Source organism: Ovis aries, chromosome 2 (genome assembly GCF_016772045.2).
Source record: "Ovis aries strain OAR_USU_Benz2616 breed Rambouillet chromosome 2, ARS-UI_Ramb_v3.0, whole genome shotgun sequence".
In the NCBI taxonomy this organism is placed as follows: Eukaryota; Metazoa; Chordata; class Mammalia; order Artiodactyla; family Bovidae; genus Ovis; species Ovis aries.
Window position 1 is genome coordinate 150,386,851 of NC_056055.1, and position 18,780 is coordinate 150,405,630.

Below are 18,780 nucleotides of genomic sequence, written 5' to 3' on the forward strand. Positions count from 1 at the left end.
GCATAGATTCTGTATTCTTAATTTTGTTGTTATTGCCTATCTCACTGGCTTTTCAGATTCTTCATATCTCTTAAAATTATAAGGACTATTAACCAAAACACCTTTAAATAAAACTTTAGTAGATATTTTACTTCTTTTTTTGGTAAGAAAAGTCTTAGAAATGGTAGTTAGTTAATCTAATACATAGTTACTTTGATGTCTTATTTCAAATATTTGTTGATTGAATTGTTTTCTATATAAGCAAATTGTCAAACATTTATCCTGCTGGCCAAAAGATCACTACATAGTCATACAACTATTAAGTATCTATTTAATTAAAGAGTCAAGATTTAAGGATCAGTAGGCCTATTCTCTTATAAATAGAAATGATGTTATTATTACCATAAATAATATGCCTAAATGCCTTTGGAAATTGGGTCTCATAAATTTGGGTAAAGCATAGATAGCTAATGGTAAAACTATTGAAGTTTTCCTTTCCCTTCCTTTTATTTGGGAGATAACTATACTGGTTTAGAAATATCTGTTTGTGAGAATGGTTGGTGGCATTATGACTTTTAAAAAAGCCTTGTTAAAAGTGAACACCAAAAACAAGTGCTTATATTTTTTAAACCTGAGATTTACCTGCAGTTCCTCATTAAAGTACATCTTTCAGAAAGAAAGAATATAACCTTATTTATATGTTATGTACCAGAAAATGTACTAGTTGTTTTCAGATCTGTTCTTTGTTGTTGTTGTTGTTTACTTGCTAAGTCATGTCCAACTCTTTCATGACCCCTTGGGCTGTAGCCTGCCAGGCTCCTCTGTCCATGAGATTTTTTCCCAGCAAGAATACTGGAGTGAGTTCCCAGTTTCCTTCTCCAGGCTGTCTTCCCAACCCAGGGATCAAACCCACGTCTCCTGCTTGGCAGGCAGATTCTTTACCGATGAGCCGCCTGGGAAGCCCCAGAACTGTTCTTAGTCCTCACAAAAGTCCCATGTAACAGATAATGTTACCAATTTACAGATTAGGAAAAAGTTTTGGGAGAGTTAAATGATTTGCCTATATATGTAGCCTATGCTGCAGTTGAGGTCCAATGTAGTACATAAGGACTTCCTGGTGGCTCAGACGGTAAAGTGTCTGCCTACAATGCGGGAGACCCGGGTTCAATCCCTGGGTCGGGAAGATCTCCTGGAGAAGGAAATGGCAACCCACTCCAGTATTCTTGCCTGGAAAATCCCATGGACAGAGGAGCCTGGTAGGCTATAGTTCATGGGGTTGCAAAGAGTTGGAAATGACTGAGCGACTTCACTTTCACTTGAAGTACGTATACCTTATTTTAATTCATGCTTTCCCTCTAAAACATATACTTTGGGTAGTGCTTTCCCATATTCATTTTTTAGAATGAAAAATTTTGTATAATGGCAAAATTTCTATTTATGAAATCAGTACCATTTATAGAAGAGATTATTCTTCTAAAAGTTCAATGTGTTCAGAATACAACTCACTTTTTTTTTTTGCTTTAAAATGATTCTTTCAGTTAATAGTACCAGTATTTTTGTAGTTTCCCAGATTTAAAACCTTAATATCATAGTTTATTCCTTCCTTCATCTCCTTCACCCCTTTCTGCCTCACACGCATGAGTTGCCAGAATTTAACAGTTCTAACTATATAATATCTCTTACATCCATTTCCTTTTCTCCTTTCCTATTCCTTTTATCCTAGTAAGACCCACATCCTCTTTTCCTCTTGAATTACTGCAGCTATCTACTAACTAGATTGCCAGGTGTAGTCCTTTTCCTGATCCAGGCCATCTTACAACTATTACCATACTAATCTTTGTAAAGCATAGTTCTGATATTTAGTCTCCCTCAAAGGATCATATTATTGTCCATTGCCAAGCATTTACAGCTCTAGATAGTGTAGCTCCAAAGTCATCTTTGTCTCATCTTCCTCCTTATCTCTTCATGTCAAACTCTCCATGTCCTTTTTTCTCTGATAAATCAGTGCCTAACAAAGCTAAAACACAACTTCTTCCATATAGCCTTCCTTGGTATAGGTTCCCACTAGAAGTAATCTCACCCTTCCCTGAGCTCCATGACTCTTAATCTCTTCCTCTCTTGAGGTTCATAGAGCTTTCTGCTGTTTGGCAGTTTTTATTTATTAGCGTAATGTTTTATGTGTCTCCCTACCAGGTTAATGCTTTATCAAGAGCAAGAACTGAGTCTGTCCTTGTACTTTGCATATAGGAGGCTTTCACTAAATGTTTGCTGATTGACTAAATAAATCTTAAAAATGTAAATGATACTGTATTTTGTTATGTGTAGGATGAAGGTGACCAAGCAGCAAGTGTGGAAGAGCTAGAAAAACAGATTGAAAAACTGAGTAAAGTAAGCATTTTTCAGATTTTTCTCTTTTGGCAGCACTTCAAAAATCCACCTTGTATGGAATTAGTTTTTCTGGCTGCTAAATAAAAACAAGCTTTTTGTAACTAATTAAACTGAGATTTAGAAGCATTCTTACAGTTATACCTTAAAAAGTTAACACCAAGGTTAAAAACCTGTCTCTTAAGACATGGTACTAAACTTAACCAGGGCCTATATTCTTTAGCTCTTCTTTTAAATACAAAATACCAACAATTACATGGTTTTATATCTTGGAATTAATTACTTCTAAAATTCAGTCGAACTTTATAGTAATAGTTTCTGCATCTTATGGTTTTATTTTATATTAGTATGTTTGTAGATTTTATTTTCATTAGATTTATACACTATACATATTTATGAATTTCTCACTAAAAATTGAATTTCAGTAGCATCAGTAAAGTTTTAGATGAACTTTCTGTTAAAAAAATGAGGTTTTAAAAATATTATGAGACTGATATTATGATATACCTGTATATTATATCCATGGGGATATATATTACAAATTTATCCCCTAATTTAGTCATATGTTACCTAGACTTATAGCATGAATATAAAAATAGGCAAATACAGGTATGGTCAATTATGTATATGAATATTATTTGTTATATATTATAATAAGTAAAATTAAGCCAAAGTTCAGTGAAATAATTGGTCACATTTTATTGTTCACTGTCAAGTGTAAGACATGCTTTACTATATGACACTTGATAAAATAAAACTTATCTTTTTAATCCATGACAACAAAAATATTCCTCTTACCCTCAAATTGATTTCTGTCATTATAAGAGTTACTGAAATTGAAGTCAGGAATGTAATATTTAACTCTTTTTGCTCTCTTTACTCACTAGTAAAATTTATCTCCTTTTATTTAATTTATCTGCCTTTATTGAAGGCATAAGAGTATAAAGTCACTTACATATTAATTTTTACAGCACTTAACACTCAGAGCTTAATTTTATGCATCATTTTTTAACAGCAACAGAGTCAGTACAGAAGGAAGCTCTTTGACGCTTCTCACTCTTTACGTTCGATGATGTTTGGCCAGGATCGTTACAGACGCCGGTACTGGATTCTTCCCCAGTGTGGGGGGATTTTTGTAGAAGGCATGGAGAGTGGTGAAGGTAGGAACTATTATTCTGTTACAAAGTAATATAAAGAACCATATTTTTTTAAAACCCTGTTTCTCCTCCAATATGTTTTGTGCTTCCAGAATCAAATTTCCATTATGGGTAAACCTTGTAAAACCTTGATTCCCATTCCTTTTGAATTTGTAATGCCCCTTGCTCTGATAAATATTCCTTCTCTCTCCAGGATTTTTTTCTGCCACTCGCTGACAGCAAACATAAACTATTCTTTTTCTTATTTAGTGAACAAAGATCTTCCGCTATATTATCCTTTATAACTGCTGCTTCACTTTTCTTCCTTTCCATTGTCAAGTTTTCCAACATGTGGTTTATTCTTTAACTTTTGCAGCTAGTGTCCATCCTGACAGTATCCTTGGAGGTAACTTGCTTCAATCTAAGACCCTTATCCATTGTCACTCATCTTAAAATCTTGTTCATATTTGAAACCTGTGGTCATCTCCTCCATGAAGTTTCCTTACTTGAGTTTCATATCACCACTCAATCCTACAGTCTACCTTTGGACTATATTTTTTGCTGGCTCCATTCCTGTTTCATTAACTAGCATATAATAGAATGTATATATCTTCTCAGTAAACCATCTGAATTGAACTTTTCAGAACTTTGTATCTGGATGGTTCCAAATATTTAAATTCTGATGGGGCCAAAAGTGTTGTCAGTGTTTATAGGTTCTGGGATATAGCTATTTCCCTGTGGTGGCACATGGAGGCAAAAAACTTCTTTCAACACAGTTTTTTAAAAATTCCTAGTATATGCCAGGCATTTCTAGGTACTGCAGGAGGTTGAAAGACATATAAAGCATAATCCATACCACATTGAAATTTAACAATCCTTTGAAGAGAGGAGATTGATTAATCACATAGACATCTAAATCTAGAACACAAATCATATAAAGCAGTTGTTTTTAACTTTTTGTGTTTAGCAATGGAACTACACTTTTTTAAAAAGGGTGGGAATGTAAGTTGACATAGCCACTGTGGAGAACAGTATGGAGGTTTGGAGATTCCTTTAAAAACTAGGAATAAAACTACCATATGAGCCAAGAGTTGCACTCCTGGAAATATATCCAAGGAAACCAAAATTGAAAAACACACATGTACCCAAACGTTCATCACAGATAGTTAGGACACGAAAGCAATCTAGATGTCCATTAACAGATGAATGGATAAGGAAGTCATGGTACATATACACAATAGAATATTAACTATGAAAAGGAACACATTTGACTCAGTTCTAATGAGGGGGTGGATGAACCTAGAGCTTATTACAGAGGGTGAAGTAAGTCAGAAAGAGCAAGACAAATACCATATATTAATGCATATATATGGAAGCTAGAAAGATGGTAATTATGAACCTACTTCAGGGCAGCAATAGAGATGTGGAGCTTCCCTGGTAGCTCAGCTGGTAAAGAATCATAGAGAACAGACTCATAGAGAAGGACATGGGGGGTGGGGGGAGGAGTGGGGGACAAATGGAGAGAGTAGCATTAAAACATATATATTACTAAAAAATATATATATATATGTTACTATATGTCAAAATTTTGGGGCTCCAAAATCACTGCAGATGGTGACTGCAGCTATGAAATTAAAAGGTGCTTGCTCCTTGGAAGAAAAGTTATGACCAACCTATACAGCATATTAAAAAGCAGAGACATTACTTTGCCAGCAAAGGTCTATCTAGTCAAAGCTATGGTTTTTCCAGTAGTCATGTATGGATGTGAGAGTTGGAGTATAAAGAAAGCTGAGTGCTGGAGAATTGATGCTTTTGAACTGTGGTATTGGAGAAGAATCTTGAGAGTCCCTTGGACTGCAAGGAGATCCAACCAGTCCATCCTAAAGGAGATCAGTCCTGAATATTCATTGGAAGAACTGATGCTGAAGCTGAAACTCCAATACTTTGGCCACCTGATGTGAAGAGCTGACTCATTTGAAAAAACCCTGATGCTAGGAAAGATTGAAGGTGGGAGGGAAAGGGGACGACAGAGGATGAGCTGGTTGGATGGCATCACCAACTCAATGGACATGAGTTTGAGTAAACTCCGGCAGTTGGTGTTGGACAGGGAGGCCTGGTGTGCTGCAGTCCATGGGGTCACAAAGAGTCGGACATGACTGAGTGACTGAACTGAACTGAACTGATATGTCAAATTAGATTGCCAGTGGAAATTTGCTGTATAACACAGGGAGCTCAAATCCAATGCTCTGTAACACCTAAAGGAGTGAGTGGGGTAAGAGGTAGGAGGGAGATTCACGATGTAAGGGGCATACATATACTGTATGACTGATTCATGTTGATATATGGCAGAAACCAACACAATATTGTATAGCAATTATCCTCCAATTAAAAATAAATAAATTTTAAAAACAATAAAAATTTCACAAGGAGAAACAAAACCAAAAAATCTTACGGAGACAAGGAGGTTCATGAAATATGCATTTAGTGTGCTTAGAATAGTGGCTGGCATGTAAGCATTGTTGGCGTATAGTAAACAGTGTTGTTATTGGTTTGCATAATAATATATTTCTTATGAATGTAAATTGTGTGAATTAAGAATATAAAATCATGTGTTGGAATAATGTGTATAAGTCATGCTCTGCTTCTCTCAGGGCAGAAGTAGCTACCTAATGGAATCAGGGAGGGGTATAAGATGGCTTTAATTGTACTCTATTTCTTTTTCAAACTTGATGTCAGTGTTGATTTAATAGTGTGGTGGTTCTTTTTTTTAACTGTTTGCTTAAAATATTTAAAAATAGGCATGGAAAATTAATTAAAATAGTAAGTTAATATAACCAACAAAAATAAATAAGTGGGACTAATCATATTAAAAAACTTCTATGTAACAAAGGAAATCTTCAATGAAAGGCAACCTACTGAATGAGGATAAATATCTGCAAATTGTATATCTCATAAGGGACTATAACATCCAAAATGTATAAAGAACTTATACAATTCAACAGCAGAAAAACAATCTGATTTTAAAATGGGCAGAGTTTTTAAATAGATATTCTTCCAAAGAGGACACATAGATTGTACATGATAAGATGCTCAACATCATTAATCAAAAATCAGTCAAATCAAAATCATCATGAAATAACACCTCTCACCTGTCAGAATGGCTGTTATCTAAAAGACAAGAAATAACAAGTGCTGGTGAGGGAGAATGCAGAGAAAAAAGGAACCTCTGTACACTGTTGGTGGGAAAGTAGATTGGTGCAGGCACAATGGAAAACAATACATAAATTGATACAGCCATTATGGAAGAGAGTATGGAGATTCCTTAAAAAACTAGAAATAAACCACCATACAACCCAGCAATACTACTAGGCATGTACCCTGGGAAAACCAAAACTGAAAAAGACACATGTATTCCAATGTTCATTGCAGCACTATATATAATAGCTAGGACATGGAAGCAACCTAGATGTCCATCAGCAGGATGATTGGGTAAAGCAGTTGTGGTACATACAATGGAATACTACTCAGCCAGAAAAAGGAACACATTGAGTCAATTCTAATGAGGTAGATGAACCTAGAGCGTATTAAACAGTGAATTAAGTCAGAAAGAGAAAAACAAATACTGCATTTTAATGCATATATGTGGAATCTAGAAAGACGGTACTGATGAACCTATTTACAAGGCAGCAATGGAGATGCAGACATAGAGAACAAACTTATGGCAGGGAAGGGAGAGGAGAGGTTAAGATGAATGGAGAGAGTAGCATGGAAGCATATACACTGACATGTGTAAAATAGCCCATGGAAATCTGCTCAGTGACTAAGGGAACTAAAACCAGGGCTCTGTAACAATAGAGGGGTTGGAAAGGGTGGGAGGTGGAGGGAGTTTCAAGAAGGAGGGGACAAATGTACACCTATGGCTAATTCATGTTGATGTATGGCAGAAATGAAACCAATATTGTAAAGCAATAATCAATCAATTAAAAATAAACATAATTTAAAAACAGATTTAAGAAAAACAACATGGAGGTTCCTCAAAAAGTTGAAACTAGAACTACCATATAATCAATAGAAATCTAAAATGACAAAATTCTGAGTCACTTGAAGGTACAGAGCCTTGTTGAAGCTAAAAAACAAATAAAGAAATATCCCAGAGTGGCTTTCCCTTAACTGTAATAAGAATCATCTGAGAAGCTAAAAACAAAAATGAACACTGCCCCAGGCCAATTAAATATCCCTCCTTTTATCATTCAAGAAATATTTATTGAGTTTCTATTTTATAGCAGCCACCATGTTAGGCATTTGGGATCCAATAACAAGCAAGATAGACATCGCTCTGCTTTTAAGTAAAGCTTGTTAATTTAAATTCTGGTGTGTGGGTGGAGATGGAGAAAATAAACAAATAGGTTATTGTTTATAATGATAAAATCTGTGAAGGAAATATATAGAATGATAACCTAAAGTTAATGGGTAAAATAAGATACAATGGTATAATACACAACCCAGGAAATATAGCCAGTATTTTTAAATAACTATAAAGGGAATATAACCTTTAAAAATTGTGAATCACTACATTATATACCTGTGACATATAATATTGTACATCAGCTCTATGTCAATAAAATAAATAAAGTGAATGCGCTAGGGATTCTACCCTAGATAAAGTAAAAACCTTTATCAGATCAGAGAAACATTTCTTGATCAGAGAAAACCTCTGTGAGGAAATGACTTGATCTGAGACATGAAGGATAAGGAGCCTGGTCAACAAAACAGTATCCCAGGCAGAGGAAGCAGCCAAGTGCAAAGTGCCCCAGAAAGCAAAGAACTGGGCATGTTTGAGAAGCTGAAGAAAGGGGAGAAAAGAGCAAGCTTTAGCAAGTACAAGAATGGTCAGAGGTTGTAGAAATTTTCAGGAACCAGACCATATAGGCCTTGCTTAGAAGTTTAGATTTTATTCCAGGTTGCAGAAGAGTGAACAGTAGTGTCTCATTTCTGTAATAGTACAAAATGATAGTCATATTGATATATATGCATGTAAGATTTCTAGAAGGATACAAAGATATGATTGATTAACCACAGTTACCTCTGAAGAATAGAAATAGGGACTGAGGGAGTAGGGCATATGCAGTTTAATTTATAGCTGTCATTACTGAATATTTTACCTTGGACATACGTTACTTTTCAAATTGAATAAAGTACTGAATTTATATATTTAAAATAATTCTTATAAATTATTTTTGAAACACTTAAAAAATATGAGTCAGAAGTTCACAAAGGAGAAATGTCAATAAACTCATAAAAAGATATTCAGCCTTACTGGAGATCAGGAGAAAAAAAGGCGGTTTTCATTTTTTATCTCCCAGATATTGGCAAAAACAAAAAACATTGATAGTATTTAGTTTCCTTGAAGGGTGTAGGCAAACAGATGCTCTTACTTCTGGCATGAATGTGTATTGATCTAAACTTTTGGTTTGACAACGTACTTCAAAAACTCTGAAAAGTATATATCTTAGTACTCAGTAAGTATCCTAAGGAAGTAAATTTTTAAAAAAATGTAAGACCAAAGGTACAGATACACATCATTTATAGCATTATTTATAACAGCAAATAACTGGGCCCTATTAATAGCCATTAGTAGAAGATGGATTATTTAAATTGATGATGTATTCCACTGAGTATTCTATAGCCATTAAAATTTATGTAGTTATGTATGTATGTATGTATTTAAGTATTATGTATGTAGGTATATATTATATACTTATTTGTTCATGCATTTATTGACATATCAGGATGTTTATAGAGCAAAACATGTAGGTTAGAATATTATGTATATAATAAGATTTACTTTATTTTAATTTATAGGTTTAAATGTATATGTATGTGCATATAGAATGCCTGCAACTGTTACTCAAAAATATTAATAGTAATTTTTGCTGTATATTAGGGCTTTTAAAATTTTTTATATTTTAGTTTTTTCTAATTGTTAGTTACAAAATTATATTAATTTTCCAATGAGCAAAAAATCTAATCTATAAAAAAGGGGAAAATGGAGAGTATTATGTAATCTATAAAGGTTTCCTAAAAATATTTATGCATATAACTTGATAAATAGTAAAAGAATATAATTATATAGTATTGGTTTGATCTGGAGTAGTAAAGTTTTATAATGTTTTTTTAATTTTTTAGGACTAGAAGAAATTGCAAAAGAAAGAGAAAAACTAAAAAAGGCAAAAAGTATCCAAATCAAAGAGGAAATATTTGAGACTTCCGAGGACACTTTAAATTGTTCAAATCCAGATCACTGTGAGCAAAAGGAAGATACTAAAGAAAAAGATAACCCAAATCTGTTTCTTCAGAAACCTGGCTCTTTTTCAAAATTAAGCAAGCTTTTAGAAGTAGCTAAGATGCCTCCTGAGTCAGATGTAATGACCCCCAAACCAAATAGTAGTGCAAATGGGTGCACATTGTCATATCAAAACAGTGGAAAACATTCATTGGGCAGCATTCAATCAACAGCAACACAAAGCAACATGGAAAAGACAGACTCTAATAATCTGTTCAATACCAGTTCAAGCGGTCCAGGGAAGTTCTATAGTCCTCTCCCCAATGACCAGTTGTTAAAGACATTGACTGAAAAAAATAGACAGTGGTTTAGCCTTTTGCCAAGGACGCCTTGTGATGATACCTCTCTTACCCATGCCGGTATGTCAGCTGCTGCTTTAGTGACCCCTCAGTCTCAGCCACTGTCCAAGTCACCTTCACCCGCCCCAGCTCCGCTTCTTGGATCATCTGCTCAGAATCCTGTTGGCCTAAATCCATTTGCTTTATCGCCTCTTCAGGTTAGTGCTGTTAACTGTAACTCATGTTTTTGTTGCTTTGTCTAATCTTTCATCCTATAAATGTTTTCTCTTAAGGGAAATCAGTTGAATGTTTATAATATTATCCCTGCCATGGCTTGAAAACTGAAGAGCTAAAATTTTTATCACCAAACTTCATCAGAACTACTTATGTCTAAGTTAAAGACTTATCTAACTACTTTTTAGCTTACTATATTATCTAAAAAGAAATTAATTTGAGGAGCAAGCAAAACATGAAATTTAACATTGTTACTATTGTTTTTAGTTTGTCTCTAATTGTGATATGTGAAAGAATATTTTTTCAGAATTTTTTAAAAACAATTTCTGGTTCTAAACACTTTTCCTAACTCCTTAGATTGTCCCTACTTCTAAAATGTGTTGTTTCTTGCAGGTGAAAAGCGGAGTGTCTATGATGGGACTCCAGTTTTGTGGGTGGCCTGCTGGCGTGCTTACTTCCAATATTCCATTCACATCACCTTTACCTAATCTGGGATCAGGGTTGGGATTGTCAGAAGGAAACAGTAATACATACGTGACTCCTAATGTTGCACCAAGTAAAAGTGAATCTCCAGTACCACAGAATGAAAAAGTCTCTTCAACTCAACCTGCAGCTGTTGAAGTAGCAAAACCAGTAGATTTTCCTAGTCCAAAACCCATTCCAGAAGGTATGGTTTATAGTCACTTACTTAATTTTATTGTTATAGATTCCACATGATAACTGAATTTTTGAGGATTATATATTTAGTTATAAATCTTTCAATTTGCATTGTGCCATTAATTCATATTCAAGATATTTATAAAAAGATCTACATATTTATTTTAACTTAGAAATGCAGTTTGGTTGGTGGAGAATTATTGACCCAGAGGACCTAAAAGCTTTGCTCAAAGTGCTCCATCTCAGAGGAATAAGAGAAAAGGCATTACAAAAGCAAATTCAGAAACACTTGGATTATATTACTCAAGCTTGCATTAAGAATAAGGATGGTATGTACTTAGGAGAGATTTCTGTTCTCTTGCTTAGTTATGATAATTAATCCTTTAGTCTTAAAACATTTTAGTATATCATAATGCTTAATTTATTACTAGTAAGCATTTGCTCAACAAACAGTACCTCCTTAAATAGCTATTACATTCTTATAGTTTGTTACAACCTGTAGACTTATTGTTTCGTTTCTTAGAAAAGGATGTTCCTACTTTTTAAGAGTAATCTGCTGGAAATTTCCTGGCAGTCCAGTGGTTAGTACTCTGTGCTCTCACTGCCAGGGCCCAGGTTTGATCAATCCCTTGGAGAACTAAAAATTCCCACAAGCCACATGGCATAGCTTAAAAAAAATAAAAAGAATAATCTGCCTATGTATACACAAGTACATTTTTGTGTTTTAAGTTATATGTATATGTTATCCCTGGAATCTTATTCACTTTCTAGAAGAAATTATTACAGAATAAAGTAGATATTAAAATTAATTTATTTTCAACTATAGTTGCCATTATTGAATTAAATGAAAATGAAGAAAACCAGGTAACTCGAGACATTGTGGAGAACTGGTCAATAGAAGAACAAGCAATGGAAATGGATTTGAATATTCTTCAACAGGTAGAAGATCTAGAAAGGAGAGTTGCATCAGCAAGTTTGCAAGTGAAGGTAAAACTGACTTGGAATGAAATCTGTTTTTAGGATGATGGAAGGTAACTATTATTTGTTACATGCCTGATATGTGTCAGTTACTCTGCTAAATGTTTTCACTTTATCTCATTTAATTCTCAAAATGATCCTGAATTAATTTTCCCCATCTTACAGGTAAGGAACAAGACTCAAAGTAAGTAACCTGTCAGTGGTCATATAGTAAATGGCCAAATGTGAATTCAAATCAAGTCTGTCTGACTCCAGAGCCTGTGTTCTTTTTTACTAAATCTTGCTGCTCCTGAATGATATTCAAAACTGCATTTCTAGTGTGCAATTTTTTACCACAAGCATTATTTCACCTTTTTACCCATGATACATATAATGCTCTATCAAATTCCTGCTATACTTTTTCATATAGATGAACTTCCTTACATCTAAGCCATGTTATATGTCAAAATTTCATTATATATAATTTAAAATTAGAGAATATATATCCAAATATACATTATACTATGATACACATATTCATGTGTACACCCTACATATATGTGTAAATTTTAAATTAATTTATTTATCTACTGGGCATTACCATGTCACAAGTATTTACCATGAACAGAACTGGCTTCTGATGGACAGGCAGAAGGAAGGCTTTATCTTTCTGCAAGAATTTTCAGTTTTGGAAAGAGGGGTGTAAAGGTTTTCTCAATTGATAATAAGGTGATGTCTCTGAGAATAAATGGATAGATGATGAATAAGTGTGAAATACCTGGAAAAGTTTAATGTAGGCTCTGTGTAATTTGATTTGATATTTTGTGTTTTATTCAGATGAGAAATTTATGCTATAACATTATCCTGTGATATTTGGAAATTTTTGAAGCTCTCCAAAAAATGTCACTTTCCAGTTCTAATATCCCTTCTTGCCACAACTAATTAATTACCAACTTTGAGAGGCAAAAATTTATCATTTGTTGAATCTATTTTGCTAGCAAAAACTATATCTTCCTCCTAGTACTAAAATATAAAAATGCCTCATTTACTTGGCATCTTTAACAAATGAGCTCTTCTACCAAGTTAATTTTCTAGAGAAATGAAAATTATTCCATTTAGTGCCATAATTTTTTAAACATATTTGTTGTATCACTTATGTTATGCATTATACTGCCTTCTTAAGTTGAGAATAAAGAGTTTGATTTAAATTATCTTGGTGACACAGGATCATGAGTGTGAAGACCAATTATTAGATAATGATTCCCTAGGGAAATGTGAAGATGGCCCCTACATTAAATGATCCTAGTGTGCTTTGCTTTTTGTACGATCATGACTGCTTTTCATAATCTGTTTCTGTCCTCTCTCATGATCACTTGCTACTACTTGCTGGTTTAAATTTGATTGATTCTACTTGCCCAAATTTCCTCGAACTTCATTCATCTAATTTGCTAGTTCTAATTGACTCTTGGCTGGGAAAGTACATCTTCATGGTTTTTAATATTAAAGTCAGGGTATGGGCCTGAAACATTTTCCTGGAGACATACTCATTTTTGTGCATTAACCTTATCACATTACTAGCTGCTTAGACATTTTTGGCTATGTTCTAAATATATAAGAAAAGTAAAATTTGTTTTTTCAAGTGGAATGTTTTAACATTAAAATAAGTATTGCTGAAATATTCTGTATTATTCTGATAAAATGAATTATATTCTTGAAGAGTCTAAAAACAAATGATGAAAATAACTGCAAAATATTATTTTAATATCTATACAAGATTTAATGATTTTTTTAAGAAAACAGAGTTATATGTTTAACATGGGAAGCTAGCCACTGTGAAGACACATTAAACAGGTGGCCTGTGGGACTACTTAGGTGCGTTCATATATATTTTTAATATCGCTTATAATTTGGAAATTATTTATTATTTTGTAGAAGAATCTTCAGACCTCTAGTCCTAGCTCTGTTGAGAGTTTATAAAACAACTACTCTTCCAGTTCCTCATAAGATGGCTCCTATGTCTCTTTCTTAGTTTTCTCTTTTACAAGTTAATTAATTCCTTCAACCAGAAATAGATTCCATGTACAGAACACCAGTGTCAATATCCTTCTTAAAATGTTGTATCCATAGCTGTATATAGCACTGTCTGAATGTGTGCGTGGGACTGTTACTTTCCTTAATCTGGCACTATTCTTCATTAATGCTGTTTGAATTTGTACTAACTTTTTAGCATCTACATCATACTCTTGCTTTGCCAAGTGTGACAATGAAACAACAAAGCAAAAAACAAACAAACAAAAAAACCCTAGGCCTCTTTCCAAAGAGCTTTTAAGGGAGTTCTAGCACATGTAGTATTTCTGTTATTAGCTGCTTAAACTTCAGATCTAAAATTTACATTTATCATTTTTTTAAATAAATTTCGTTTGGGTTATTTTTCAGCATTTGGAACTATTTTTATCTTGGTCCTGTCATACAGAATATTAAACTTTCTTCCTAATTTTAAATCATCTGCAGATTTAATAGCAATCAATAAAGTTACTCCTAGTGTATTAACAGGACAAACCAAGTGCAGAGCCTTTGACCATTAGCACTGGGGACCTTTTCTGAAATGATCCAAGTTCTGACAATGACCATTCTTTGGAAACAGTTTTCAACTCTCTAGACTTCTTTAATCTGGTCTTCATTTTTTGTCTTGTCAACTGCTTTGCAGAGATCCAGATATACTATGTTTACAGGGTTCCCTTGATTTGGCAAATTTAGTACCCCTTTCAAAATCTGGGAATGAGGTTTATTTGACATGACTTCTACCTAATGCACTTACACTATTCATAATTCTATCCTTACTTCACAAAGTAAAGGATAGTAAAAATTCTATCCTTACTTCTACTGAGTAAAAGAAGAGGACTTGATTGTAATGTATAAGATAAAATAATTAGTTCTGAAAAGGTATAATAAAAAGGATAATGCTTATTCTGTTTTGCATTTGATATACATTTACTAAGTGCCTAGTCCACATCAGACAATAGGCACCGCAGTTTTGGGTAAAATATGGTTTCTGCCCTCAGAAAACTTGTCATTTAATAGAGAGATAAGACATGTATACATCTCTGCAGAATCTGTTAAACTGATCATAGAGAAGTACAGAGTCATGCATGAATTTAGAAAAAGAATACACAACTTCTGGTAGAGACATGGAAGAGATGAGGGAACATTCATGTAGAAGTTGAGATAGAGCTTGAGAAAGTGAGTCAGCTTTTGACAAGGAATGCCATACTAGAAAGAGTAAACAGCCTGAGCAGAGCACGAAGATCCAGAAGCTTGGGACATGGCTTGTGGAGTTGTAAATTGTGGAATTTGACTACAGTGTAGGGTTTGTGATGAGAACAGTACTGGAAGAGGTAGACTGAGGTACATGAATGTCCTAGTAAAAATGTGGACTTGGCTAAACAGTAGGGAAATTCTGAAGTAGATCAGTATAAGCAAGCTGAGTTATAAGATCATCTATTTATTCAGCCAACATATAAATATTGAGTGCCTACTATTTACCTTCACTGTGCTAGAGATAATATGAAAGTAGATATGGTCCCTGTCCTCATGGAATTTAGAGGTAGAAGCATTAATAATCACAGTAGTATAAAATTGCAAGTACCACAAGTCTTGCTGTTGTTCAGTCTCTCAGTCAAGTCTGACTCTGTGACACTATGGTCTGCAGCATGCCAGGCTTCCCTGTCCTTAATCATCTCCCAGAGATTACTCAATCTCATATCCATTGAGTTGGTGATGTCATCCAACCATCTCGTCTTCTGTTATCTCTTTCTCATCCTCTATCATCTCCTTCTCCTCCTGCCTTCAATCTCTCCCAGCATCAGGGTCTTTTCTGAAGAATCAGCTCTTTGCATCAGGTGGCCAAAAGTATTGGAGTTTCAGCCTCAGCATTGGTCCTTCCAGTGAACACTGAGGACTGATTTCCTTTAGGATGGACTGGTTGGATCTCCTTGCAGTCCAAGGGACTCTCAAAAGTCTTCTCCAACACCGCAATTCAAATGCATCAATTCTTCGGTGCTCAGCCTTCTTTGTGGTACAATTCTCACATCCATACATGACTAATGGAAAAAGAATAGTTTTGGCTAGACAGACCTTTTTTGGCAAAGTAATGTCTCTACTTTTTAATATGCTGTCTAGGTTTGTCATAGCTTTTCCTCCAAGGAGCAAGCATTTTTAAATTTTGTGGCTGCAATCAATATGATTTTGGAGTCCCAAGAAAATAAAATCTGTCACTGTTTCCATTGTTTTCCCATCTATTTGCCATGAAGTGTTGAGACCAGATGCAATGATCTTCATTTCTTAAATGTTGAGTTTTAAGACATCTTTTTCACTCCTCTTTCACCTTCATCAAGAGGCTCTTTAGTTATTCTTTGCTTTCTTCCATAAGAGTGGTGTTATCTGCATATCTAGGGCTATTCATATTTCTCCCTGAAATCTTGATTCCAGCTTGTGCTTCATCCAGCCCGGCATTCCGCATGATGTACTCTGCATATAAGTTAAATAAGCAGGGTAACAATATACAGCCTTGACATATTCGTTTTCCAATTTGGAACCAGTCCATTGTTCCATGTCTGGTTCTAACTGTTGCTTCTTGACCCGCATACAGGTTTCTCAGGAGGCAAGTGAGATGCTCTGGTATTCCCATCTCTTGAAGAATTTTCCACAGTTTATTGTGATCCACACAAAGACTTTAGTGTAGTCAATGAAGCAGAAATAGATGTTTTTCTGGAACTCTCTTACTTTTTTGATGATCCAGCAGATGTTGGCAATTTGATCTCTGGTTCCTCTGCCTTTTATAAATCCAGCTTGAACATCTGGAAGTTCTCAGTTCATGTACTGTTGAAGCCTAGCTTGGAGAATTTTGAGCATTACTTTCCTAGCATATGAAATGAGTGCAATTGTGCAGTAGTTTGAACATTCTTTGGCACTACCTTTCTTTGGGATTGGAATGAAAACTGACGTTTTTCCAGTCCTGTGGCCACTGCTGAGTTTTCCAAATTCGCTGGCATATTGAGTGCAGCACTTTCACAGCATCGTTTTTTAGGATTTGAAATAGCTCAACTGGAATTCCAACTCCTCCACTAACTTTGTTCCTAGTCATGCTTCCTAAGGCCCACTTGACTTCGCATTCCAGGATGTCTGGCTCTAGGTGAGTGATCACACTATCACAGTTTTCAAAGTCATTGAAGTGAAAGAAAATGAAAGTGAAGTCGCTCAGTCATGTCTGACTCTTTGCGACCCGGTGGACTGTAGCCCACCAGGCTCCTCCGTCCATGGGATTCTCCAGGGAAGAATATTGGAATGGGATGCCATTTCCTTCTCCAGGGGATCTTCCCAACCCAGGGATCAAACCCAGGTCTCCCGCATTGCAGGCAGACACTTTTGTATAGTTCTTCTGTGTATTCTTGCCACATCTTCTTAATATCTTCTGCTTCTATTAGGTCTATACCATTTTTGTCCTTTATTGTACCCATTTTTGCATAAAATGTTCCCTTAGTATCTCTAATTTTCTTGAAGGGATCCTTTGTGAGCTTGTAATATGGAGACTTAACCTCTTAAAGTAGGTCAGGAAAGGATTCCCTGAGGATGTTTAATATGAGAGCTGCAGGATGAGTGGTTACCTATGTTAAGAACAACAGATAAAGGCTATACACAGACAAATATTAAGACCTCATGTGAACTCCTGCTGCTAAAAGAAAAATGGTGAGTACAAAGACCTATACGGAAGAGTAGTAGAAGGACAGGAAATGGAAAGGAAGAACTAAGTTCAGAGACCACTGAGAGATTTCCATTGAAGTGGTTCCAGGAAATGAATAAGCATTTAGTCTAAAGTTGCTCAGAATACTTTGCTGATTTTCATTTTACCTTTCATAACATCAAAAGTTCTTAAATTTTCCTCTTCAAACTTCTCTCACAATTGTTTCTTTTAATTTTTTTGTTGTTGTTCTTATTTCTACCTAGCATTAGGAAACACAAGGTAAAAACTTTTAGTAAAGATCCTTGAGATCTGCTGGTGTCTGCTGCTATATTTTAAGTAAAGGTAATTCACCCATCAGGCATTTCAAGAGGAAACCATAGTAACATTATTCTTTTGATATATAGGGTTGGATGTGTCCAGAACCTGCATCAGAAAGGGAGGACTTGGTATATTTTGAACATAAGTCATTTTCTAAATTGTGCAAGGAGCATGATGGAGAATTTACTGGCGAAGAAGAAAGCAGTGCACATGCACTGGAACGGAAGAGTGACAACCCCCTAGATATAGCTGTAACCAGGCTGGCTGATTTGGAGCGGAACATTGAAAGAAGGTATCTGAAGAGCCCCTTAAGTACCACCATTCAGATCAAACTGGATAATGTGGGCACAGTTACTGTCCCTGCTCCTGCACCATCCATTAGTGGTGATGGTGACGGGTAGGTTATTGAGATTAACTTGAAAAATTATTGTGCTTCTTTGCTAATTGGAGCCTATTTTCTATTGCCTGTTATCTATGTATCTTCTTGTATGTCTGTGATCCATATGGATCATGCTACTTGCATGGTGCTTTGTAAAAACATTTTTTTTTTTGTTATGTGCGTTGATAATCCTGCAAAGTGATCTTACATTTACCTGGTTGTGACTAAGCTTTGAGGCACGTAGCCACAGTCTGTGCACTACATCAAATTTAGTTGCTTAAACCTTATACTTATTGGCTGTTACATGTTTTTGTCATTGCTTGGCTTTCAGTGTGATGATTGTTTCACATTCAGTAACCATAAATGTGGACATG

General features: G+C 34.9%; 1 protein-coding gene across 32 annotated transcripts in view; it reads left to right on the forward strand.

Annotated features, from left to right (window-relative positions):
* Positions 1-18,780, forward strand: part of BAZ2B (bromodomain adjacent to zinc finger domain 2B) — a 325,416-nt gene that overhangs the window by 289,156 nt on the left and 17,480 nt on the right. For 24 of the 32 annotated variants that reach the window (XM_042244893.1, XM_042244894.1, XM_042244896.1 and 21 more), the window contains 7 exons: positions 2,305-2,367; positions 3,380-3,524; positions 9,687-10,339; positions 10,749-11,022; positions 11,186-11,341; positions 11,839-11,999; positions 18,114-18,424. In XM_042244893.1, the coding sequence (XP_042100827.1) occupies positions 2,305-2,367; positions 3,380-3,524; positions 9,687-10,339; positions 10,749-11,022; positions 11,186-11,341; positions 11,839-11,999; positions 18,114-18,424 (1,763 nt within the window). The remainder of the gene's footprint in view (positions 1-2,304; positions 2,368-3,379; positions 3,525-9,686; positions 10,340-10,748; positions 11,023-11,185; positions 11,342-11,838; positions 12,000-18,113; positions 18,425-18,780) is intronic. The other 8 variants (XM_042244899.1, XM_060409837.1, XM_042244901.1 and 5 more) reach the window with 1 other exon arrangement.